Below are 25,857 nucleotides of genomic sequence, written 5' to 3'. Positions count from 1 at the left end.
GAGTTAAAGCGACAACTTTTTACCGCCGCGCGGAACGAAGGCCTTTAAATGTCCTGTTCCCTCTCTGATAAGTCACCCGTCCCTTTGCCCGTTTCTTTTGTCGGCTCAGCACATGCGCTAGTGGTGAAGCCGTTTAATCAGCGGGCTGGAAATGAAGCCGTGAAGAAACGAGGCCCAACTCAGCTCACCTCTGCGCCGCTGTGAGCCCGACATGAGCTCGGTCCTCGGGGTGATTAAAGGAAGCCGCATATTGGCTGCGTACGGGTCAATATGCCGACTCAAGACATACACCACACCTCAACATAACATAAATGGTCAGTGAATAAAAATTGTTTTTTTAGTTTCATGTTTCTCTTTCATTATTTCTAACTATTTATGCTGGTGTCATGTCGTGAAATAAATCAATTTAAAGTCATTCAAGACAAAATAAATAAAACACTGCATATTGTTGCCATTAGCTGTTGCACAAATCTGGGCTGCGCAGATGCATTCTTGCTACCACACCAGTGATTAGTCTATTCCCGCAAGACAAGAAGCTAGTTTAAAGATAGCTCCAGGCATGAGTGACTTGGTTTGTTTTGCATGCATGTTGTTTGAAAGTGAAATGTTTTTTTTTTTTTTGCATGTTAGCTTTGAAGCCACCACATGAAAATATTGTCTAGACTTTAGACAGCCTGTATGGATCAATCAATTTAAAAAACAAGGCTGGCATAAAAAAATAAAATAAATAAAAATAAAAATCCAACCTTTTGTAACTGTCACCAAAAAACTAAATTCACAAATCTACTGAAGCACTAACAATGCACCTGGCAAAACCTTAAAACATGTAGCATAATACATAATATTAATATAATAATATAGTAATATAGTCTGAACTTCAAATATCACAGAAGGTTATTATGTTGTGTAAAACTGCTGAGGTCTGCTAGAACGAAACTTAACTTTATTGGGAGTAAACAGTGCAACGACTGGGGACTATTTTCAGCGTAGTAAATGAGTACTTACAGTAACTCACTCAAAATAAATTGCAGTGTCCGTGTTCATTACAGTGACGGTGTGGCTCACTTATATGTTTTATTAGCGTACACTATATCAGGCTTTGCCTACTTACAAACTAATTGCCAGTCAATTGTTAGTGCGTGTTGCTCTACTCAAGGCCAGCGTTATCCCTTAAACCTTTTAATGACATTTAAACGCAGACACATCTCATGTTACTGGGGCTGCGTCTGCGCCGCAGGCTTTTACCTTCTCGATCTGGTCCGCCTCCAGGAGATCGCTGGGTTCTTTGAGGTTGGGCTTGAACGTTTCCGGCTCCAGCTCAGTTTTGATGGATGTGCCATGCTTGGAGTTCACCTCTTCCTTGGTGGTAATCTACAAGTTCAAATAAATGTTAGAAATGCACTGAGAGGGAATGACTAATCTTCTAGAAAGCACTGATTGGTTCAATCATAGCTACTGTCATTCATCTATTGTTCTACGACAGGCCTAACTAGTCCAGCTATCTGTAGCGGTAATCAACGACAAGCAGTAAACTGCAACTTTTACACTAAGTCAGACTGGAAAACATAAAAAAGAAAATGTAAATAATAAAGTGTAAATAATAAATTCTACAAAGCATGAACGGATAAACAAACCTGGTCTAGGATAAAGGCTACATGACTGGGAAACACGCTTTAAACTGTAGCCAAACCTCAACAATAAAAAAAATTGTATTTCTGATCCATTTGGGGGTTTTCAATCTAGCAGTTGTCCTGGCAAAATTATAAATGCAGTGTTTTCTAGCAACACACTGATAAACCAACGATTTGATGATGACAGCTGAATATCTTCCTGTCACTCTATGATGCCAGATGACTGGGATTGGTTTGGCAAGACTTTGAGAGCAGGCAGAGACGCTGCCTGAAAGAGGAGAATGTAAAGTGAATAGGAAATCAACCCAATGAATAATTTGCGCTCCACTGTGTTTGACATTTTCTCTGACCAACGGACTGTTTGTGTCATTTATCTTTCTCGATAACGGAGGCTGATTGTGGAGCACTTTGCCACTGGTGGCTGCGACGCTCTCGTGTTTCAGTCCCCATTCAAAACAGGGTCTATGTGCATTGTCCTCACAAAACGTCGTTGCAGCCTAGACTTACTTCTAACCTCTCACCAGCGCACCCTCTCCTTATCCTTCAGTACTCTGAGTGTCTCTTGATAAAGCAGCCTTCGTTCCTTACATTTAAATTTCTTTCTGAGAAAAGGCGTAAAGATATCCTGCACAAGCACCCATTTTTGTGAGTCATGTACACAATCTACAGCCATCTCTGTGAGTCATGTATACAATCTACATATCTGTCTAGAGCCAGCACAAAAAGCCAGTAGTCACTACCGTATGTATAGCCAGAATGACCTATTGCGCTGAAGCACTGAATGTGTGAGTGAAGAAGGAAAGCCTGACACGAGGAGATAAGACTGGTGTCACGTGAAAGCCTTTACATGCCAAACACGGCAACTTTTCTGTAATCAATTGATAAAAAAAAATAGTTCGCTTGTTGACTTCCCAATTTAACTGGTCAAACGGGTTTTGAATAGATTTTGTAAGCAGATACTACACAGCCCATGGTGTTTTAGTTAAAGCGACAGCGCTATGTATATTTGAGGTTAGCAGCAGCAGATGAAGCCTGCAATGTGGAGCCTAAAGGAGACCGTGAAGGTGCAGGCAACAGCGGAGCAGACGGAGTAGAGGGGGGCAGACAAGGCTGGTCAGGGCACCTGGAGTCGCTTGCAGAGTGAGCGCAGATCTTCGCTGTTTAGCGCATCGATCCGACGGTGGTACTCCGTCAAAGAGACTACCTGGTAGTACAAAGACAGGAACAGGTGCAACATAAAACTCTGCCAGTTCTGATGCTGGCCAAGTGGAGGAAAGGATGAGTACTGGAAGGCAGCATGTGCACCACAAGAGTGCGATTCCAGCAAACACAGGCGTAAGGCCTCTGTTAACGAGTGTTTACTTTGGATTTAAGGAGGAGAGGATGGAGATTCAGAGTACTCAGTCATTTTGCATGTTTGTGTAATATGTCTAACATCACTGCTGTCAAAGCGCGGTTATATTGAGGACTGACTCGGACGAAAGGATGGAAACAACACTGCAGCCGACAGCAAAGCGTGAGAGAGTGAGAGGGCTCTTCGGAGATACTGTGAGATTTTGAAGCTTGAACGTACAACATCAACAACAACAAACAGCTGGGGGTCTGACTGATGCAACGGCGCCTGTCACTCTCTTGTCCGTCGGCAACAACAATCCACCGGACTACAACTCAGACAGAGCAGCACAATGACGGACTGAACGTGGCTTCATTCCAGCAAAGTCGCACCCCACGCCGCTGCATAATCCACAGAACTGCTGCCTCTGTTCTGCTGCTGAACGCATGTTGTTCAGCTAACAGTCCACTGTATGTTCACACGAGGAGATGTCACCGCTTAGACCTTTTTACATCTTAATTGACTTTACTCATTTACAGCTGAGCTGATCTACCCATCTGGTCAAAAATAACTTTTGCGGTGAAAAACTTGTCCTCTACACAGGTCTCAATAATGCAGCAGGAAAGGGCAAACTACAGCCCTTATGAAAAATACATTGGCACTTCCCTAAACCTTCTGCACACGAGGCACTTCGGTACATTTTCCCCTCAAATCACACACAGGCAGGCAGGCTAGCTAGTAGCATGCAGAAAAACATTGAATTAAAGTCATGACCAGGGCTAAGCCTTGGGAATGTGACCACTGTGACCAAAGCTGTGTCATATAACACAGGTAGCATATTCACAGCTCTTTCACCAACACTAGGGAACTGATTAGCTGGTCTGGTAGTAATAGTAAAAGGTGTATTAAACGGATGTATGACCACCAAGTGCCACCTAGCACTGTAAACTTTCACACAGCTTCCACGGCCACGCACATCCCTTTACGTGGTGCCAATGGGAAAGACTCTGGGTGGGAGCACAGTCCTGACTGTCAAAGAGTGGACAGACAAGAGCTACTTTGTTTGAAACCGGTCACAGAACTAGACTCGACCGGCGAAAAAAAAAAAAAAAAAAAGAAAAAAGAAGAAAAAAAAATAGAAATAAAGACCAGCAAGCTAATTATTCTCGCTAGCAGGCATTAGCATGCCATGCTAACAACAACAACAACACATACAATAATATACATCGATAGAGACGAAATAACATGGAGCAAGCAGGAGCCACATACACAGGTATACTTAGGGGTCAGCCGTTTCTCTTGGTCCTTCGACCTCTTAGAAAACATTTCCAGCTTACTGGGCGAGAATTAAAGCCGGAAAGTCACATTACAGATCCTTTAAGTTCTCCCTGTGTAGTCCCGAGACAAACACGGGGAGTGTAGAGCCTGACAGCAAGCTTGACAAAAATAGAAGCTTTTTTTTTTTTTTTTTTTTTTACAAAGGGGTCTCCGCCGTAGGATTTGCGTGACAACGTTGACGTCCAATCGTAATACGGAACTAGGCAAAAGCCGACTTCCTATTGGTTAAAAAAAAGAGACGAGCCCCTCCCACAACGCTCAGAATTTAAAGAGACAGTAACACAATCGCCCAAGCGGCATATCTACCATAAATATTGACACATAATTTCCGACTGTCAAAAAAAATAATTAAAATAGATATACATACAAAAACTAAACCAATAAGCATGACAATTTGAATTGTCTTAAAATATGTACTTTGTCAATATTTACACTAGACAAAAATCTGTTTTACCAGACAAAGCTCTTCTTTGAGTAAAACATGTTCTTGACAGCTAAAGCTGGTGATTAAAATTCATGGGTCAGGTTCCCATTTACTTATTCAGATGTAATGGATCACGTAGCCTCTGTTTGCCAGAAGTTCAGGGACAAACAAATCAGTCCACTTTGTTTCCTACATCATTCATTTACATTAAAATTTAAATGCGGGCCACTGCTTCCATAGTATCAGTTTCTTCATAAGATGAATGCATCCGTTTCATTATCCACGCGCTTCTAAACAGTCTCACTTAACTGTATGTCATTCACTCTGTGCAGGAAAAACTGACCTGCCCATGCAGTAAAGAACATAAGCCGCCTTTCCACAAATCTACAACGAAAACAACTTTAAAAGTTTTGACAAAAAGGAAGAATCTAACCTCATCAGTGCTACATTTTTGGCGGGGTTTTCATAACCCATAAAAGAATGAGCAACTCATAATAGCGTAGCTTTTGTCATTCAGCAAAAAAAGTTGCCAAATGCTGACCAACATTGGTGACAGTCACACAACATGTGATGAAATACAGTGACTGAGAAGAATAAACAATTACACAAACATGCAAAACACTTTGGTTGGAAGTTCAGAGAGGCGCATTTCCAAGCAAAGCAAGTGTTCACACATTTTTACATAACATGTGATAGAAAAAATTTGAATATTAACTCAAGAAATATGCAGTGGTATACACGGGTGCAGAATACAGAAGCAGAATACAAAACTGAGGCTTGACAACTACACAATTCAAATGGTTTACCAAACAATTTCAGCACAATACTTTAACACTATGCACTGCATAATGAAAGCAAAATAACATAATATTTAACATAGAACGATAAACGTAGCAGTTACATCGAATAAGGTTATGGTTTCACAGGATATGGATTAAACGTCAGTGGTCAACTGCGATTAATCCATGTCCGTGAGGCTCGAGACAACGAAACTGGTGCACAAAACAAGTGAAAGGAAAAGTTTCAGCTGTGTACACCTTACCTCCCATTCCTTGACGTTGAGGTCAGTGATGGGCTCATCCTCAGCAGTTTCTGTCACCTCATTCTTCTTGACAACCCTAAACCCGGGCTCTTGTCCCATCCCCCTGACCCCCTCACCGTACATGTCTGGGCTCCACTGCATGAAGAATACATACAGGTGGTCTGATCTGTGTGAATGAAGAAACAAAAAAGATATGTTACTGAATACTGCAAAGCTTTTGTGAGAAAACTTCTTATCTGAGATATTTGGGCGCCTCTTAACGATCTAATTATCAAGGGCAATGCCACGGATTTCAAAATAAAAGCCGAGGATAAATATTGTCAACATCCTCACACTTTGGCTGTTACGGAGACATTTCAGTCTCTATGGACACTGAAAAAGGACATTGTGTTTGATTAATTCTCCACGCTCACGTCTGCCAACACATATTTGTGGGGTTGCACCATTTAGTGACAAATTTATAATTAAAACATAATTAATACATTAATATGCACTTTTTGTATTCACCATCATCTAGGACATATTACTGTTTTTTAGTTTCTAAACATTCTACTATGCCTGATATCTAGTCACCATCTTTGTCAGGCTTCCACTTGGTGATGGCAGGCAGAGCGGAGTTGATTTATGTGTTGTTCTTTGCTGGAAAAAGCTGCAGAGGTTGATGAGAGGTGTGAGGCTGAACAAACACTGTAAAGTTGGGTGGCATGAAACAAAGCAATAAGGTGAAGGTTCTTAAAAAAAAACTCTGCAGAGCTGAGTTAATATGCAGAGTTGAGCTGCAGAGTTTTAATGTCAGATAAGTGGTCAGTTTTCTTATAGTATAGTATAGTATAGTATAGTATAGTATAGTATAGCATAGTGTAGTATAGTGTAGTATAGTATAGTATAGTATAGTATTACTCGTAAAGCTGTTACAAACAAATAGAAAACACAGCCTGTGTCATGCACAGCAGCTGCTGCTAGACATGACAGAGCTGTGGCACAGTCAGTCAGTTGAGCTGTATTCAGTGTCATAGTTGTGTATGGCTCATTCAATAGCCTCCCTTTCTCCCCACACTAATGCCAGGACACTTAAAGACACATCATGCGGGTCGCCTCCCATTTAGGTCAAGCTGAAGAGAAGAAGTAGGAGCCGCTGTGCTGCTTGTCTGAAAGGTTTCTGATTGCTTCTCCCACACACCTTAGCCCACTTCCAGGGCAAAAAAAAAAAAAAAAAAAAAAAAAAAACCCTTACAAGTAAAGAGTAATAGCATGTATGAGCCCTGCACTTTAATAAAAATCCGTCATATCCCTGGACTCTTATTCCCAGGAGCAGCATGCACCAAGGCAAACGTGGTTGTTATCAGGTGGGAAATGTTGTAGCTTAGCAACCTGTGGATAAACACAAGGCGACTCTAACAAGCAAGACGTGACGTTTGCAGTGAATAATGACGTTGGGGATTCAATCACTTTAAACATGGCAATGTGAGACATTTCTGCCACCGTGACTACCTTAGAAACACACGTCTGTTTTTATGATTCAAATATTATTAACACCATGACGTACACTTGAGAAAAGTGATGTGGTGCAGCGCTTTAAAAAAAACACATAAAATAACCACACTCTAGCCAGAGCCCAAACCACTGATTCTGCTTTATCCAATCAGTTGTATCAAACCACAAAATGGCTTTTTAAAGAAAATTGACTTATTAAATTAAACCATTAGTGCAATTGGGCTTAATTAACCCACATAAACATATTACAAGGACATGCGGTGATGTGTCTCTACCCAGTGCGAAGAGCTCTAATGTAATCATGACTATTGCAGACTTGGCAAGTGTGCGTCCAGAGAACAAATGTGGAAAAACACACAAACAAGCAAAAGCTATTTTTAGATGAGAAACATTTCAAATTTCAGCGCGTGTCAGATGAAGTTCGTGAACATTCTTGTGAATAAAAACGTATTCTGAGAATACAAATCATGGGCTTTGAAAAAAAAAGGCAAACAAACTTCCAAAAATGTCTGGTCTGCAGTCGTATGTGATCCAGCGCAGGAATAAAGTGTGTGTCTGTTTTCATGCAGAGTGAATGACTAATAAATCACCCTACTGTCTAGCAGAGGCAGCATAGAGAAATGGGCAGAAGCCACAGTGGGAGTTGGTCCCGACAAAGAGTGGCTGTTGAACTGGTTTCAAATATTAAAGGGGATGGAAGTGAGGCGTCTACAGGGCTATAATACAATCACTCACCATTGTTTCCATTGTAAATACTTTCCAATAATAGCACAGCTTCTGTGACTATAAACCCTGTGCATGTTATCTGCAAATGCATTCTGCTCAGGAGCAACGGGAGTTGTAGCTGAGGTACTGACCTCTCCTGCGGCACAGCAAACCAGTACTCGTGCTTCTTTCCCTGCTGGGCATACTGCTGCATGGAGGCGCTGGCGCTGGAAACAAAGGTCTTCTTCATGGGCTTCCCCACTCGCAGACACAGGAACTTGTGAGTGCGGTGCTTCCGCCTCCCAGCATACCCTGTACCTGGACAAGGAAGCAAAGACATGGTCATATGAGCATAAAAACAAATATAAGCTAAACTAAGCTAAACTAAGCTAATCTAAACTAATCTAAGCTGCTCTCATGTGAAGCCAAAATGTCAAGCCATTAATCTTGAATTATACGAGTTTGCCATCGGAATAAAACTTTAAACACATAGACTAACTGTGCCTGCCCATCATAATAAATGCTTTACTTATGAGACCTTGTTTTCTAGCTCGTATTCCCTGACTACTTCAGCTAGCATTACTCATTTAGTGGCAGAAACACAACAGATGAAAGAAATAACTGTGTTAGGAGACTATAATTGATCGTGGCACAGCCTCTTCAGCCCGTGGTACATTATCAGTGGCCTATTACAAGGTCACAGTGACAGGAAGCAGAAAAAGACCCCTGGGCCAGTATCAATGCAGCGGCTCGTGCTTCAGGTCGGACAGCATGTAGCTAGTAAATAATGAGACAAACTAATGAATATGCTTAGACAACACAACTACAGGCGACAAATGTGCTTTTTTTTTGAATGAATGAATGAATATGGTGTTTAAGCAGTTTGATTTTGAACGTGCTGCTGTTCTTTTTGTGGGCCGTGCTAATTGGTGCCAACATTAGCAGGGAATAAAAGGGCAGCCCTGCTGAGACGGCCGGGGAATGAGAATCACTTCTGCAGCTCAGTTCTCTGTGTGACAATAATTGCCAGGGAGAAAATGGTAAATCTCTCACCCGCTGTCTTCCCCGGCTTCGTCTCGGGGAGCGAAATAGGTTCCGAATCACTACTACTGTATGTGTTTAACTAGAGTGGGCTACGTGGTCACAGGTGAGTCACCGAGTGTGACAGACTGAGCCCACAGTCAGACAACAAGGCTGCAGATTTCAACTACTAATTGTGCATTTTACCAGTCATTTTCCAAGGTTCAGCTTGCTATTTTTTTTCAAGTAACTATCAACTTCAAGAACTTACAATCATATTGTTTGGGAGGTTTTATAACATTTTTTTTTTTTTAAGAAATCTATCTGGGATAGCTTTTAGGTTTCACAAATTAGTACCGAGTTACATTGCAGGATGATATTTACTTGGGATGAATCTCTAAAAGATTATTTAGAATTAACTGATTCACGTTTCTAGTTATTTGAAGTTTTTGCACCTCGACATTTGAAAATCTGCAGAAAAGAATGCAACAGTGCAACCAATGTTTTTCTTTTGCGGTTACCAAAAGTTCTCGTGTTTGACATAGAGCAGAGTTAAAACCTCTGCAGTGATCCCTTCATTTCAAATGCGTCAATGAACACATAATAGGCTTAGCCCACCTTTGTGGAATCTGGTATTTGTATAAACGCACATGAAAGCTGAGGCAGAGAGGGAGGTGAAATATAAATAACCCCTCTCTGAATGCTGTCTCAGAAGGCATTTTGATGTCGAGTTTAATCGTCACTGTATTTCCCCTTTCGGGGGGGGGCAGGTGTGTTTGTGGCATTGTGGCGTTTGATAGGCTTTAGCTTATCGCCCAAAGGAGTGGCCCAGGCCACCAGAGCCAGAGATCAAAGAGCTGCACAAAGCCCCGCAAAAGTCGTCTCGCTTTGCCAAGCTGATAGCAACAGAGAGGCAGCCATTCCCCCTTCGTATTTATATTCTTATTACTAGCATCGAGGAAGAGCGGAAACGGAAAGGTTATCAGAGCACAACATGACGGAAGTGACTCTCTTTGAAAGTTTAAAAGAATATGGATGTAGAGGTGCAGCTAAAAGACAACACAAGACCTGATTCATCATCTGAAATGTCCTGTAACTGCACCTCTAGGTGTAAAAATGTTATCTCCTAGCGCGTTTACCCTCTGCAGAGCTCTGTGTGCCGTCTTCTTGCGCCTGCTCTGCATTTTCCTCCTTCTCCTCTCTGGCTTGTTGCATAGTGTCCGTTTTGGAGACATCTGTCCCCTGGTTGGCATCCCCCTGTGGACTGGCTGAGACGGTGTCTGTGGCACCAGGTGTGGCTGAGCTTTGGGACCCCGGGCGAGAGGTGCTGCTGCTGCTGGGACCCTGGGCCTGGCTAGTGCTGCTGCTGGTGGTGGTGGTAGTGGGTGTGCTTGGTGGCTTCTCTACGCTGTGCTGCTTGGATCCCATGGGGGACTGGCTATCGTGTTCCGAGGCAGTGTCTGGTGGATTGTCATCTGCTGCTTTCTCCGCCGCCGGTTCCTCTGGCTGGCGGACTGAGCCACGGGCACTGCCTGGGGCCTGGGAGCCTGCGCCGGTGGCCTCCACCTGGGTGATGGTTTGCACGGACTCCGTGGAAGCGCCGGAGGACTTGTCCAGGCGGAGGTCCTCGCTGGACGCTTGCTCTTCCTCCCTGATGGGGGACAACTCCGTCTCGGTGAAGACGTCTTCGGAGATGGAGCCCTCGGTGCTGCGCGGGGCCGTGCTGCCGCTGTCATTGGCCCCCGGCTCCCTCAGGCGCTGATCCGGGTCCTTCTGGGACGGATGCCTCTCGACGGGAAGAGGCTCCAGGTCACTGGTAACGTAAAATTGAGAATAAAATAAGAGAATGTCTGTCTTACAAACTGACACCACAGAGTACGAAAGATTGTAGTGTTTACAGGAATGCAACGTGGGAAATTTAGGATTCAAGGTTTGATGACTCCAGTGATCATCTGCCACTTTAACAATTATAAACAATCACTTATAGTGAATATACAAAGGCAAACTATTCCTTGATAAATGGGAGCACAACTCCAGTAAAATCCCTACAATGTTATCACACAAGATTGCTACTTCTGCTTCTATTCTGCTATCATTATATAATGAACCGTGAACCAAAATTCAATTAATTTGTCCACCCTATTGTGGGCAACAGCATGGAAATAATGCAGCACAAGCTCAGGCGCTAAGCATCCCCGCATGGAAAAGGTCTACTTGGTGTGATTAATAAGTAGCAGCGTAACTGAATGTCCATGATACCCAGGGGTGTTGCAAACAAACCGAAATGGCCATGTCCTGTTTATGTAAAACTCAAGGAGAGGTTGCGGGTAAACAGACAAAACACTTATAACCAGCCCGCTACGAAGGATGACATCCTGCAGGCACTTGTTGTTCAGCTGTGTGTTTAGACGGAGCGAGGGAAGAGAGAGGTCAGCAGAGATACGATGCACCGCAGCTGAGAAAACAGCTGGGTCTGGCATAAAACCCAGCTATTTGCCAGCAATAATAAAAGCTCCATGGGCAACACTCGACCAGCTAAACACAGATCTGCCCAAACCCTGTTACCACCAACAGAAACGGAGGGAAAACCTGCATACATATGCCAACACAAAAACAATAAAAGAAAGGCAAAAAAAAAACAAAAAAAACAAACCCCAGACAATCCTGTGGGAGGAAACAAGTGCAATGCTCCAAGTGAATCCTCCAAAGCGACTGCTTCCTCCTGCATAAAGAGGTGAGCAATCACAATGTAGGAGGGCGAAGGCACACGTCATTAACCCCGGTGTAATTGCCGTTTCCTTTTTATTTTGCTATGTGAGGGTAAAGAATTATACTGTCGGCTGGTTGCTGATGCAATCTGACCGAGGGTGCAGCAGAGAGTGACATTGATTACAGTGAAGCTGCTGCGTTTCTGTGGTGACGAGAGTGAAGGATACAAACTCCACGTCTCCATTTGAGAATTTATGTAGTGAATCAGGAGTAAATCGGTGTTAGACGTCAGTGTGGGCTTTTGAGTCTGCATAAATGATTTCTCCGGTATCACTGCAAAAACTCCAACCCGCAGTGTGTGTGTGTGTGTTTTCTCTTACTCTGGCACGTCCTCTCTGATCTTTGGGTCGGTGATCTCCTTGCAGATGGCGGCGGACTGCACCTCCTCCAGGGGACACATGATGCCGTACTCCTCGCACCCGTGGGCCTGAACCAGAGGGTCCATGCGATGAGGGTCGAACATGATGTTGTTTGGGGTCACCAGCAGCACCCCGCTCACCGCGCCCTGACGACGACGACGGGGGGAAAAGAGAGGAACGACGGCATCCATCAGACCTTTCGATGAATAAAAACTACAACGTGGCCACGAATGATAATCAGCAAGCACTGAAGGCCAAATCCATTTTGAGCTACAAATGTCCTAAATCAAGTAGAAAGTATTGACTGTCAGCGCTGACCACTTCAGTGCTTTCATTTGGTACCTGGGAGTGAAACAGCTCAATACCATGGATTTGCGGGTGTGAGTGTGAGAGGGCAGGGCGGCTGCCTGGACACATACACACTGTGTAAATTTCAGTGTGGGACGCTGGTTGGCTGCTCTGAATCAAACCGTGACCGACAACCACAACACACCTGCTTCGACCAGACCTGTGTGTGTGTGTGTTTGTGTGTGTACTGTGGTCAAATGTATCAAAAAGCGACTACTAATTCATTTGAGTGCATGTGTGTGCTGTAAACATTCTTACCTGTTCACCTGTTTTATTATTCATATAGTGTTACACCTGTGTAAATATGGTTATTTATTTCCTCGCTTGTCTGTACATATCTGACAGTTTTGGCAGTTTTTCGATGCTGCTGGAAAAAAAGGGGCCAGACGTCATCAGGAGTTAAAGACAAAAACAACCTCTAACCATTCTGAGGACCATTTAAAAGCCTTCAGTGAGCTGCAGATTCTTTGATTATAGTTAATGTTTCTTTGGTCTATAATCAGTTGAACTAAACTATCGTCAGCAGGAGAGAGCTTCAGTATTTAAGAGACTCTTATTTTTTTTCTTAACCTCTTTAACAACAATAATCATAATAATAAAACAACTGGACAAATACAGAAAGAGTGACTGAAGTGTGAAACAATATTTTTACACCTGATGGTTCAGATTCAGAATCTAAATTACTGATTTATATACAAAGCACTTGACCTTTGACTTGAGTTACGAAGCCTTCATAATGAACAAGAGCTTTACGGTGGATGCTTATTTTCTTTTCATTTGTTTCATTGTTTACAGTCCGTCTAGAAAGTGTAAAGTGCGTCGAGTGGCTGCAGCTGGCAGCTCTAGTGCATGTCTACATGTTTGGTTCAGTTCTTTGAAACCAGTGCTTCCATCTGCCACATGCAGTTGCCTGTGTTTCTTGCTCCTGGCAATTTGTGCTTTCTACTAAAGCGCTTTGCAGTCGCCACACTCGCGAACGAGCTTGTGCTTCACACGGTGTCTTACCTTGCCGTCGGTGATGTACTTGCAGTTGATCTTGAGGAACTTCTCTGTGAGGGCCTCTTCCTCCTCGGAGGTGGATGACACCACTCTGGACTGGCGCAAGGCTGAGAACACAGGGGGGTGAACGGGTTCTGGTCTGGGGGGGCCATCGGAGTCCTGGGGGGAATGATGGGCAGTAAACGGCAAGTGTTATCATCTGAAATTCTGTTGTAGGAGACATTAAATGAGACAGGGCGTGTTTTTTTTTTTTTTTTTGTAGTTATACGACTGTAGGGTGAATCTAAAACTATAAAGCTATAAAGTTTAAATTTATCCTGGTGCATGCGTCTTATCTGAATCTATAAATCAACCGAACGCACAGCTCGAAAACAATGAGCACAAGAGACCAAGCGTAGCTTTCTCCACAAAGTGTAACTAATTTGTGTCTTGTTCCATCACTCTAATGTGTTTGAGTATCTAAATGCATTATCTCCATGTAAACGGATATTTTCTCCTCAGCGGGACAATCATGTTAAAATTAAACGCGGAGACGAGACAAAAAAAAATGCACCTCTTTCTTCACAGTTAAGCTGAAAAAGATTTATAAATGGCCACAGCTTTAATTACTTTAATTACGTAGAACAACTTGATGACTAATTAGTGTTAAGCCAAACTGAGAGATGGGACCATTTGAGAAATGAGTAAAAATGTGGGAAGACCTGGTTTATTGAACTAATCAAGTGTGTGTGTGTTAACAGTTTAGTCATTCAGGTGAAATAAATGAACGCCATATAAACTTTAAATACACTCATGTGAAATAATATCACTGAACAGCAGCTATTTTGGACTCCAAATAGCCCAAAGCTGATTATGAGACAATGGGCCCCTGGACAGGGACACGTTAGAGCCAATTTGGGATCATCCTGGCAGCTGCTTTTTGTGGCTCTTTGCAGTTGTTTTGCATCTCCTGGTGGCCATTTTGGGTCTAATTTGCTTCTGTTTGTGGTGGGTATGGCTCTCTCCGCGGCTGTTTTGCATCTGCCTGTGGTGACTTTGCATCTACTCGTTCATTTTGTGCGTCTTTCTCCTCATGATTCAGTTCACTTTAAAAACAAAACTAAAAGTCACGTCATGCAGATGCATCGTCCAGGAAACCCATACACAGACATACACATGACTAATCCATCAATGATACCACCCGTCACATTTTGCACAAAGATTACTTCACTCATGCATCCAGTGGAAAATAAACTAAACAGCTGGGGGACACCAGTGAAAAATAAGACTGTATATTTGGTCATACAGAGGAATTCTTTCCTGACTTTCTGACATGCAATCCTGACACTTCTCCTCTAAGATCTCCTCCATCATCAGCCGTGTCAGAAATGGAGGCGGAGTCTTACAAGGACCTAATAAAAAGGTTAAGGGGATGGTCGACAACAACCAGGTTCAGCTCAGCATTGGAGAAACTAAGCAGCTGTTTGAGGGCATCCAGCACAGCAGGACGTCACCTCCCCCTTTTACCATTAAGGAGGAGGTAGTGACTTGACTAACTGGACAACACTGCAATAGAAGGCCAGAGCATGATGTTCTGTCTGAGAAGACTCTGGTTCTTTAATGTATGCTGTGGTGGCAGGTGTCATTTTCTTGCCGTTGTGTGCTGGGAAGGTAGCACTGAGATTTGTGGTGCCAGCAAACTTGCGGAAGAAGTTGTGGCGCCGTAACTGGACAGTGTGAAAGCAGTGCAAAGGAAAAAGAAGAGAGGGACACTAAAAAACCATCAGGAGCAATAACTGTCGTCCTCTACATGCCGAGATGGGGCAGAGCAGGAGCGCGTTCACCCACAGACGCCTCAAGCCACGAGCTGAAGAGCGTGAAGGTGGCCATCAGACTCCACAGCAAAACAAAGCACCTCTAACCTCAGCTGACTGCAACTCAGTCACCTGCCTCATCAAAACAAACTGGGTTTAATTCCCTTGCACATGCTCTGTTTATACATTTATAGGAATCATTCTATTTTCTTTAAAAGTGCTTGTTGTGCTTGCAGGTCATGCCGCTCACATCTGCCATAAATTGCATAAATAAACTTTTCTGAATCTGAATTGTCTTTTTGGCTGTCATTAATCACTACAAGCATTGCACAATTTACTGGGATTACTGCACGTATCTGTAATGTATTGTGCACTTATTGCACACAGTCATGTTTGCTGTGTTCGCCAAATTTCAAAACTGCACATATAGATGTATGGATGAAAACACCAGGTTATTCTTATTGTGATATGCATGTAAATGTGCAGGTTACTGAGTCCTTCTTATTTTGCTGCTACTGTGTCACTTTTTCAATTTCTCCCACAGGAGATCAATGAAGATACACCTGGATTTATCTATCCTGACAAATACATAAGATATTATTACCTATAACCAGCAACTTTTTTGAACAATGTATCCAAGGTGCATTCAGATCTGCAGATACAATACTGATAATAACGAAATTTAATTATTTTACTCCTTCACTATAATAATTGCTTTTATGCAATCCGCCAGATGTTAAGAAGGAATTTCAATTATGCCTTTAAGTAGCCTTTATAACACACAATGACAAACATACTATGAAGCAATTGTGCTGAAGTTTTGTCATTTATAGTGAGCAATCTGCCACAGATGGTGTGTGTGCTGGGCTGGAAACATGAGGTATGGTGGGGACTGGTGTTTTTTTTTTTACAAGTGGCCTGTTGCCATGCAATGACTGAGCCTCCTTGACCGAACGATGGCAACAGTGGCGTACTGGTTGAACTCTTTGTGGAACTGACTTAGTGCTGAATGAGATGGAAAGAAAGATGGGAGAAAAAAGGTTCAAGAAAGAGCAAAAGTGGAAACAGTAGCAGAATCAGTGGATTCAGCGGCCGTTGCAGAAAGAGAAAAAGAAACGGAGAGTTTAAGGCGATGGAAGGGCGTGACTGGAGTGAAGACAAAGAACAAAGAGGAAAAGCAGGACAGAGTGGAGTGTGTGGGAGTTAACATCGAAGATATTTAGCCGGCGGTGAAGTGAAGAGCGGCGAAGAGCTACAGTACCAGAAGTGAAGAGCTTAGAGAGGAGAGCTCATAACAACTGTCTGCTGTCTTCCTGACTCACACCCCCACACCTCCCCCTCGCCGTCTCCCAGCGCAGTCGACACAGCCTGCAGCTACTGACCCACACCGACACAAGCGGCCCAGACACTGGCAGCCGGGGAAGGCTGAGGGGGCCGGCCAATCTGTTACAGCCAAAACAAGCCTCTATGAAAAGGCAGAGGACCAAAAAAAAAAAAAAAAAAAAAAAATGAGAGGAGCTGGGAATAATGAGAATCATCAAAACCATACAGGTTATCCGATAAATGAGAGTGTATCCCGTTGATGATGAATTTATGATGTGAGGCCCAGCTGTTAAAAATGTCACAACTGCACCTTTTCCAAGCACGTCCTGTCCCAGTGACTCATTCAAACCTTCTCCAGGGTTGTATATGAGAAGAGGAACCAGCTGGAACACACCTGGGTGAACATGTGCAGCACACACCTGGACTGAAATGAACAGCTACGCGAGTCAAAACACATCCTCCTTCATGGGAGCGCGTAACAAACACAGCCTCAGGCTTGCCTGTCATTAAATCGGGGATGTCTCACAAAGGGGCGTTTGTGTGTCGGTAACAAAATAACACCCGTCGCATGTCCCACACAGTGCACACGAGAGAGGACTGTGAGGACGCTCTCGCTGTCCGTCAGCTGAGAGCGGCTGCTCATGAGGCAACGCAAAGTGACAAGTAAGGGTTTTTTTTTTTTTGGTCAAATGTTAACTGTTCAAAGCTGCTGCAGCTTCATCTGCAAAGGTGTGGCTGCGTGGCGTGATAATCAGAAAATGCAAAATAGTAAACTGTGAAAAAAAAAGTTAAAGGTGTCTCACTGACTGAGCTACTGTGGAGTTTTACCAAAGCCGAAAAAAACGTCCTTTTATTCAGCTTTTATTGTGAAATCCTTATTAATAACTGGTTGATAAAAACTAAACAACAACAAAAGCTGCAGCGTGTTTCATCAGGTCATGAAGATAAATGAAGCTGGTGTGATGATACATGACAACGAGCTTTGTTCCTTGACACAAAAACCTTGCATAGTCATCCCACATCATCTGATCCAAGCATCCAATCCCAGCTGACGCATATGACCGAGCAGCCAACTCCTCTTTCTCCCCTGTGGCTCCCCCGGCTCCGTGACTACCTGCGCCGCTCTCTCCTTCCTGCTGCACGTTGCTATTGGCTGCCTGCGCTGCTTTCTCACGCCAACGCCCCACCTACAGTTGTCTGGTTCTTGCTCTTGCTGTTGATTACATTCCTCTATGACATACTACATATCTGCAGGGATTTGCCTGCGTCATCCCTTGTGGGTTTGTTGTGCTCCGGGTTAAGTGCCGAGCAGACTGCCTCTTAAACCATTAATACAATAATACAGTAACTGCTATTTAAAACTACTGAATAAAAACATTTACATCTGCACTTAGTGATAAATGGTGGAACTGACTGGTTCTTTCTCTCTAAGTTTTAGCTCACTATTTCATTTATTTATCCCTCCTTTCCAGCTTTTTAACTTGGAATACATAAATTGTAGCTATAGATATACATAGATCAGCCAAAACATTAACACCACGTGTCTAATATTGTGTAGGTCTATATTGTGTCCTGTGGTGTCTGGCAACAAAATGGTTTTAATGGGGGTCTTTGGGTCCTATGGGTTGAGGGGAGGGGCCTCTGTGGATCATCCCACAGGCCAGGTTAACACCTTGTGCTGTTTTTCACGTTTTTTGAGTTGTTCCTAAACTGCATCCTGCTGGGGATGGCTGCTGCCATCATTGCTATGAGGTCGGGGTGCCTGGTCTGGTCAAGTGGGTGGTAAATGTCTAAGTAACATCCAAATCCACACGAATGCCGGGTCTAAATGTTTCCTGAAATGTCACAGGATTGTCGTCCATTAGCTTTTCCAATTAACGTCTCAACAACAATTTATAATACTGTTCTTCTTCTGAATAAGTGAGCTACCAGTCAGAGTAAATACACCTTCGGGTACAACTACCTTGGCTGGAAATCAATAATTAAGAGCATCTGCTAACTAACACTAAACAGACACACCAGTGCGGTTGAGCAGAGAATTTAAAACCCTATCCCACCATGAACACCTCACATCACACACTCCACAACTGCTGCGCTGGTGTGTGACCCCAGAACAAAAACATCCAAGAAAGCCAGTCACAGAAGAAGAAGGTGAATAGAGCCAGTAGAAGAACCACCTGAGGGATGGCGCCATCTTATCTGCACCATAAGTAGTGCCAGATTAAAAAAGCTGGTTGTTGTGGTTTGAAATACCGGTCTGTCACCACTAACGACTCTTGCTTATTATATGACGTAATAGGTCAACCAGAAAGCGGGCCACATTAACATGGTGTTAACCCACTGAAAAGACACATATCGCCACCTAGTGTGGAAGAGGAGGACGTGTTCCCGTCAGTGATTCGATTTTCTCTGCTGCATCTAAACTGGGACAAGGACCAGGATTCAGAAAGTCGAATTTCAGGCATAGCTCGATTAAGCTGCGCACGTAAACGTGTTTGTTCTGCACTGGGCTCCAAGGCATCCAATGTTTTCTCAGCTGGTGCTGGAGGGTGCTACTGTGAGGGGTGCTCTCCGTAACTCTCAGCTCCATCACCGAACAACTAGGACGGCGAGGTTACAGACAGCAGGAAATGGAAAGGGTGAACTCGGACAACCGCACAGAGAAGTCAATGGGGACAAACTAATGTGGCTATTTGAGCCGAACCGTGGCGTCCTGAAGAGACCCGATTCCAGTAAGAGTCTTGAAAACAGGATTATTCTTCCTATGAGTGAGTGTGTTAACATCAAAGGGAGAGAAAGAGCACAGTGAACTGGCTGCTGCATTGAAATCCGAAGATAAAAGAGCAGGCCTCAGACTGTTGGAGAGGGATGTTAGGAAAGAAGAGTGCTGAACTGGTCTCGGAGTGAGAGAAAAGCTGAGGTGAGTAAAGGAGAGAGAGAGGGGGGGTGGGTTGCTGGCATAACTTGACATAACCACCAGGAGCTTGTCTGAGGGTTTCAGTCGAGGTGGATGGAGGGAGGGGGAGCATCACAGTAATCCACTTTACAGGAAGCTGACGGTGATGCCGGGGACAGGAGACGAGTGAAAGGGTGTTAGATGACAGCTGTGGTGGGGCTAGCTGAAATCAATAACCTTTTAGTTTCAAAACAATATTTCTTCACCCACAGTTAGAAGCATGAAGCAAGAAATATGGCTTCTATCCAGACACAAAGCGAAAGTAATAAAGGAAAGAGGTCACGTACGGGCCCACAGAAAAAGGTCCCTAAAACATTTAGCAAAATAAAATTCATGCGACTCTGTGGAATAATAAAGATTTTCAAATGGGAGTCTGCAGGTGCCACAAAGATTTGACCTTGACGGTGACACAGGGTGCAACCGAAATTCAACCCACAGCTCCACCTTGTGGGCATGGCTGCATTCTGCATGAAGCAGTGCACAATGGCTGGGATTCAGTGCTTCTGTTTGTGTTACAGCACATATTCCACAGCAATGAAGACATGTATATAAATATACTCACACAGAATCTTTTTTTTTAAACAACACTATCTACGTTAAAGACGGCAGGCGTAGCAGGTGCTGGGTTTTAAGAGACGGCACCAGATATATAGGTAGCCTAAACTGGTTCTGCTTCCTCCAATACTAATATTAGACGCCTCCCCAGTGGAAGAGAGGAAGGAAGGAAGGAGGGAGGGAAAAGCGGTGCCAAAAGAGGAAGAGACAGAGAAGGTCACAGTAGTAGCTGCACCACCGTGGTGTGTAAGCGTGCGTGTGAGTGTGTGTGTGTGTGTCAGATTGAGCACGAGGAAGGTCTGGACGGGACAAAGAGGACGCGCCTGCCCACACAGATGACCAGAGAGCAGCTACGCCAGCGAGCGGGTGGCTGCCAAAGAATCAGACGGCAGCAAGCCCGCCAGCGGGAAAGTCAGCCAGATACCCGTGCACGCTCACGTGCACACGCTCACTTGCACGGACACACACACACACACAGGCAGCCAACGGTCCATGCCTGTAAAATGTGTTACCTTTTTCCTGCCAACACCAGCAGGCCAGCAGGCAGAGCGAGAGCATGAAGACACTTCAGAGCTGCCTTTAGTTGCATCAGAGAAACAGTGAACAACTAACCGGATGGTGAAATCCTTTTTACCTTGCTCGCTGATGCATGTGCGGTGTCGTACAACAAGTGCGTTAAAGCATATGACGGACTAACTCTCGCACACATTTAACACCAGACTTTCGGATGGGACACCTGTTACTTCTATTTTCTCCTTAACGTTACGGGAACTGAAAGATATTCATTCAGCAGGACACTTATCCAATTTTGTCATTACAGAAACTGAAAAATGTCCTCAGCATTTAAGGAAAGCATAGGAAGAAGGCTTGTGTGAAAGATTGTGTGAAGACACCTGGGCCGATAGTTTATAACACATACGCACATGCTTCATAAAAGGAATGGCTAAATCCATTTTAAGGAACACGCATGTGTTCCACATCTATTCCACGTCCTGCACGATGTGGTGGACACAGCACAGAAAAAAGTAGCTGTTGTGGTGCGAGAACAAATATCACAGTCTTACATTCAGAAATATAACTTACCCATACTGGTTTAATACACAGCATGTGGTGGTTAACGTAAGCAAAGCTAAATAGGATATTGTTGCATAGCCTAACGCAGACCACAAAAGCTGTGATTGGTCTGCTTGGTTTTCCACTGTAGTATTTCCAGCTACTTGCCCAACTCCGCAAATTTCAAATTGAACTTCTTGGATCATTAAAGATGCAACACATCGAGGAAAGGTTAACTGAGGCTGTTCGAACATAAAAACTATTGTATGCTTTGTCTTCGGCGAAATTTCTGCGAAAGTTTCGGCTGCCTTTGTTGAAAGCGAAACAAGAAGTAGAAACAAAAATTAACCAGACTGGCAAAAAGACACAGCGCCCACTAGTGGTTGGGTGTTGTTTTTTACGGGGTGAACCAGACTGACGAGAATAAATGGCTCACACCAATGTGTGAAATGTGAGACATCTACATCAAGCAGTATTTTTAAAAGACCCTTTATTCGCGGTCTGTGAAGAGCTACATTGAGTCACTTCAATATATCTTTTTATTATCTGTTCTGAGCTGGAAGGGATTAAGATGAGCTAAAGAAAATGTTTTTTGCTTTTGCACCCCAAAGTCTTAAATAATTTTGTGCCTGCTATAAAGACTGTTGCTTTCTTTATGACGGCAAAGACAATTGTCACCACGGCACTGGAAGGAACATCCATCTTCACATTAGCACTGACTAAAGAATCAGACGTGCCATGAAGGAAACAGTGGAGTTAGGAACATCTGGACGTCACTACACATCTGGATGCTGTTCCTTCAATCAATTTCTGTACATTTCTTGAGAATTTATGTTTAAAACGTTACAACCATGCACAGATGAAAGATGCTTGCCTCGGTATATTAGACAGTTAAGGGGTCAGTCGGTCCTCGTTGTTTACAGTGTCGCATTGGGAACAAATGGGCTGTTGTAAATCCAAAATGTCGAGGGGCTCCCTGACCTGTAGCGGTGACAACACACCATGTTCGGGTGTATTGCGGAATGAGCCAGAACAAGCCTGAGCAGGGGGCTGCATCTTGCAACTTAAGCTGTTTTCACACATGCAGCTGCAAACTAATTCATACATTACCCAGAGGAATATGTGAGAACGCAAATGTCAGTATCAGTCGGGCAGGACATTAAACAGAGTTTAAGTTGTCAGCTTCCAACTACAAAGTCCTTTAAGTGTCCGACGTAGCCCATGCGTGAACGGAGTTGGTAATCATCCAGAAAATTCGTAGCGAGCGAATGTGTGTGTGACGTACGTCCTTGACCCGTGTCCTGGCTTCCACACTCTCTACCCAGGCACCAACCCGTACCAAAACCAAATGGAGTACTTCATGTGAGAACCAGTCCGACATGGCCACTCTACCGTTGTCTGGTACACGTGTGAATGGGCAGACATTTTTCAGAGATGTGTTAATGTGTGAAAGCGGTGTTAAGAGACTTGAAGGATGTGTTGCTAATGTTTTGATTTCAGATATCACAGTGTAACTTTAAAGGTTCTTTTCTGGCAGGTGGGATCTGATCTGGTGTTACGTTCAGGACCAACAGGATACTCCTAAAAACACCGTGATATAAATAAGAATAAGAAGCTGTAAGCTATCTATCTGAACATCTAACAGGCCTTTTTTTTTTTTTTTTTTTTTTTAAAACATCTTGTGCTGCATCTGACTCCTTTGATATCCTAATCTCAAAAAGAAGCACCTTAAAGTGGTTTCTCTTTAGGGTTACATCAGCTATTTGCTGCTCACACGGCTATTACCACACACCTCCAAGAACCATTCATTTCGATAATATCCTCACTGAGACGAGCGTGCCAAGCACCAAAATAGGCTTGTAATTAAAAGATGCTGGGGATCCTTGAGAAAAGAGAAAAGACGCGGAGTGAGTTATTAAGGTTCTTCCTGTGGTTTAAAAATCAGACGGCACCTGCGCGGCGCATTCACAGGAAGGGGATAGGATGGGAGTGTGCAGGCAGGCGCACACACAAACGTGTAGAGCTGAGGGATACAGACACACTTCCACACGCACTGTTGACACATTGGGTGAGGTAATATTCCCTCCCTTCTGCCTTCCAAGCACACTTCCTCTGCCTAGAATAATTGCTGCCTGAATGCGTGTCTGGTAGAGCGAGCGTCTCCGTTCATTAGTTGCTCTAAATATCAGACATGGCATCACTTTTAAAGGCTTAATTTCTCCGCAGTCACAGCCCCTCTCTCTGATCCTCCCCCTGTCGAGAGGCACAGAATATGCTCCTGTTCTCGCAGGCAATGGCCTAAATAGATAAGTTGTAAATGAACGGGGGCGCTTCTTTTGGCAGCCGCCGAGAAATTAGCGGACGGGGACGAGAGCAGACAAGAGGGAGGAAGCTCGCGGTCGGAGGGCGTCCAAACGCGGAGCGGAGAGCTATCGGAGACCTGCAGCATCCATTTTCTTGCAAAAGCGGCAAAAAAGCAGGACCTACGTTTCCATGGAGACCGGCAAACAGTCATATTTCTTAGTGGACCGCAGGGGCTTCCTGCAGTGCTTAATGATTGGCTCATTCTGATGCTGCAGACACAGTGCCCGAGGGAGAAGGCTCACACCGCTGCCCTTAAGAGCTGCGAGACCGGGATGCGTGCAGATGACCGGTCCAGACCTGAAGTTGATTCAAACACAAGCAACATGCAAGCAAACCTCCTGCTTCTCTACACGTCTTATGCCCTCCCAGTGTAGCTGTAAAAAAAGACAAGTGGGAGGAAATATGATGGTATGTCATAGAGATTTGTTATCACGTCAAAGCAGCAATAAATCCACCCATCGAACAAGGTCACAAAGGAAATAAAGCACATACTATTTACTCTCTTAACTTCCTCATATCCACATTAATGTCATAAATCTCCATCTTTATATGTACAGTAGCGATTACAACAGAAGGTACACCCCAATCATCGCTGTCTGTCTTTTTTGTTTTCTGCACACTGCAAAAACAACATAACTAGAAAGAAGCAAAATAATTCTGATATTCAATAAAATCATCTTGCATTAAGAAAAAAAAGTTCTCGTCTCTGAATAAAATATAAGATGTATTTCTTTGATTCAAGGATTTTTTGCTTTCTTTTCTTTGAATAATATCTAGTATCATTTTTTCTGTATTACCTCGGTGGAGGCTTCAAGCAAACTCAGCAGGCACTAAAATATAACGGGCAGACCGCTGATTGGTCACCACAATCACGCCGCGACACTGATCAAACCGTCTTTTAAAAAAGCCAAGCTCTCAGCGAGAGTCATTTCTTTTACTCACTTTAACCAGATATAAAGAAAATAAATAAAAATACCGATCGACAATACCACACCACAGGCAGAGTACGAGGTACAGACATTCCTCTGTTTGGTTGCAGATGAAAGGATCTACCGGGACCTAATGTCACAGTAATTTGAGGCGGGGTCACTCCAGCGGTCAATGCAAGAATCCCGCCCCCGCTGAGGGCGTACGGAGTGCAGAGATCATTTTCCTCACAGCCTTTTCATACATGCACTTCCCAATTTAAATTCTGTAGCCACTTCGAATGTCTGCCTCAGTTTTTTAAAAAAAAATAAAAAATTACAACTTGCTTCTCAGGATGTGATAAAGTCTCAACTGCGTTTTGAACGAACGCAACATCCTCTCTCTCAGAAAGTCAACTAAATCAAACCGACTTTTGACTACAGTACTACACTGAGGCGCAACAATGGAGGGAAATGCACATTAGGGTGCGCAAGGCCAGCTTCTTAAGGACCATCACACAGTGAAAAACAGTAGAGACATTCACTGGTGGAATGTAGCACACGTGTCCTTCAACTAATATCGTACACATTTATATACACGCAGTATATCACTTCCTGTCCTGTCCTTGGAAGACACAAGGCAGGCTTTACTGACACCTCTTGTAGTTGTTTCTGTCCTTGACAGCGCAACACATCATCCTGATGTTCACCTTTAGGCCGAGGATAAACAGACCTTTAAATGATGACGCCGGTGGCCAGAGGATAAGTCAGTATTTATGGAGAACTGCCTGCGTTGCTTTTGGTTCGGCTGTGTGCACATATACACAATATGTGTGTGTGTGTGGTAGATAAAAAAAAATAGTTGAAGAAAGTTGATCTCATATCTACTTGTAGGGACTAAAATGAATGAGAAACTACCTGTTACAGTGATAAATGGCCTATGGGGATGAAAATATTTGAATGCATTTGTTGAATATAGCCGCTTTGATATCTTTGATATACACCAATCAGGCATAACATTATGACCACCTTCCTAATAAGGAAGACTGGACATGGGCCTTCTGAGGGTGTCCTGTGGTGTCTGGCAACAGATTGTTATTAGTGGTTGTTAGGGGGCCTTTGGGTCCTATGGGTTGAAGGGAGGGGCCTCTGTGAATTCCAGTGCATCCCACTGATACTTGATCAGTTCGGGATCTAGTGAATTTGGAGGCCAGGTATTTTTTTGAGTTGTTCCTAAACCATTTTTTGTGTGTGTGTCAGGCTGCATCCTGTTGGGGATGGCTGATGCCATCCCCAACAGGATGCAGCAGCAGTTCAAGGAGTTCAAGGAGTGCAATTGCTATGAGGTGGGGTTGTCTGGTCCGCTCTAGATGGATGGTACACTGCCAGGTCCAAATGTTTCCCAGCAGAAAACTGAATTGTCAAATGTTATGGATGATTGGTGTA

At 43.8% G+C, this 25,857-nt stretch overlaps 1 protein-coding gene across 6 annotated transcripts in view; it reads right to left on the bottom strand.

The window, feature by feature from the left end:
* Nucleotides 1–25,857, bottom strand: part of oxr1a (oxidation resistance 1a) — a 152,195-nt gene that overhangs the window by 5,421 nt on the left and 120,917 nt on the right. For 5 of the 6 annotated variants that reach the window (XM_047597903.1, XM_047597904.1, XM_047597901.1 and 2 more), the window contains 7 exons: nt 13,469–13,621; nt 12,077–12,261; nt 10,127–10,800; nt 8,120–8,285; nt 5,769–5,934; nt 2,755–2,835; nt 1,246–1,371 (listed from right to left, as the gene is read on the bottom strand). In XM_047597903.1, coding sequence (XP_047453859.1) covers nt 1,246–1,371; nt 2,755–2,835; nt 5,769–5,934; nt 8,120–8,285; nt 10,127–10,800; nt 12,077–12,261; nt 13,469–13,621 — 1,551 coding nt within the window. The remainder of the gene's footprint in view (nt 1–1,245; nt 1,372–2,754; nt 2,836–5,768; nt 5,935–8,119; nt 8,286–10,126; nt 10,801–12,076; nt 12,262–13,468; nt 13,622–25,857) is intronic. The other variant, XM_047597906.1, reaches the window with a different exon arrangement.

Source organism: Mugil cephalus, chromosome 11 (assembly GCF_022458985.1).
Source record: "Mugil cephalus isolate CIBA_MC_2020 chromosome 11, CIBA_Mcephalus_1.1, whole genome shotgun sequence".
NCBI classification, from domain to species: domain Eukaryota; kingdom Metazoa; phylum Chordata; class Actinopteri; order Mugiliformes; family Mugilidae; genus Mugil; species Mugil cephalus.
Note: the sequence above shows the minus strand (reverse complement) of the source record. Positions and strands in the feature narration are given on the sequence as shown.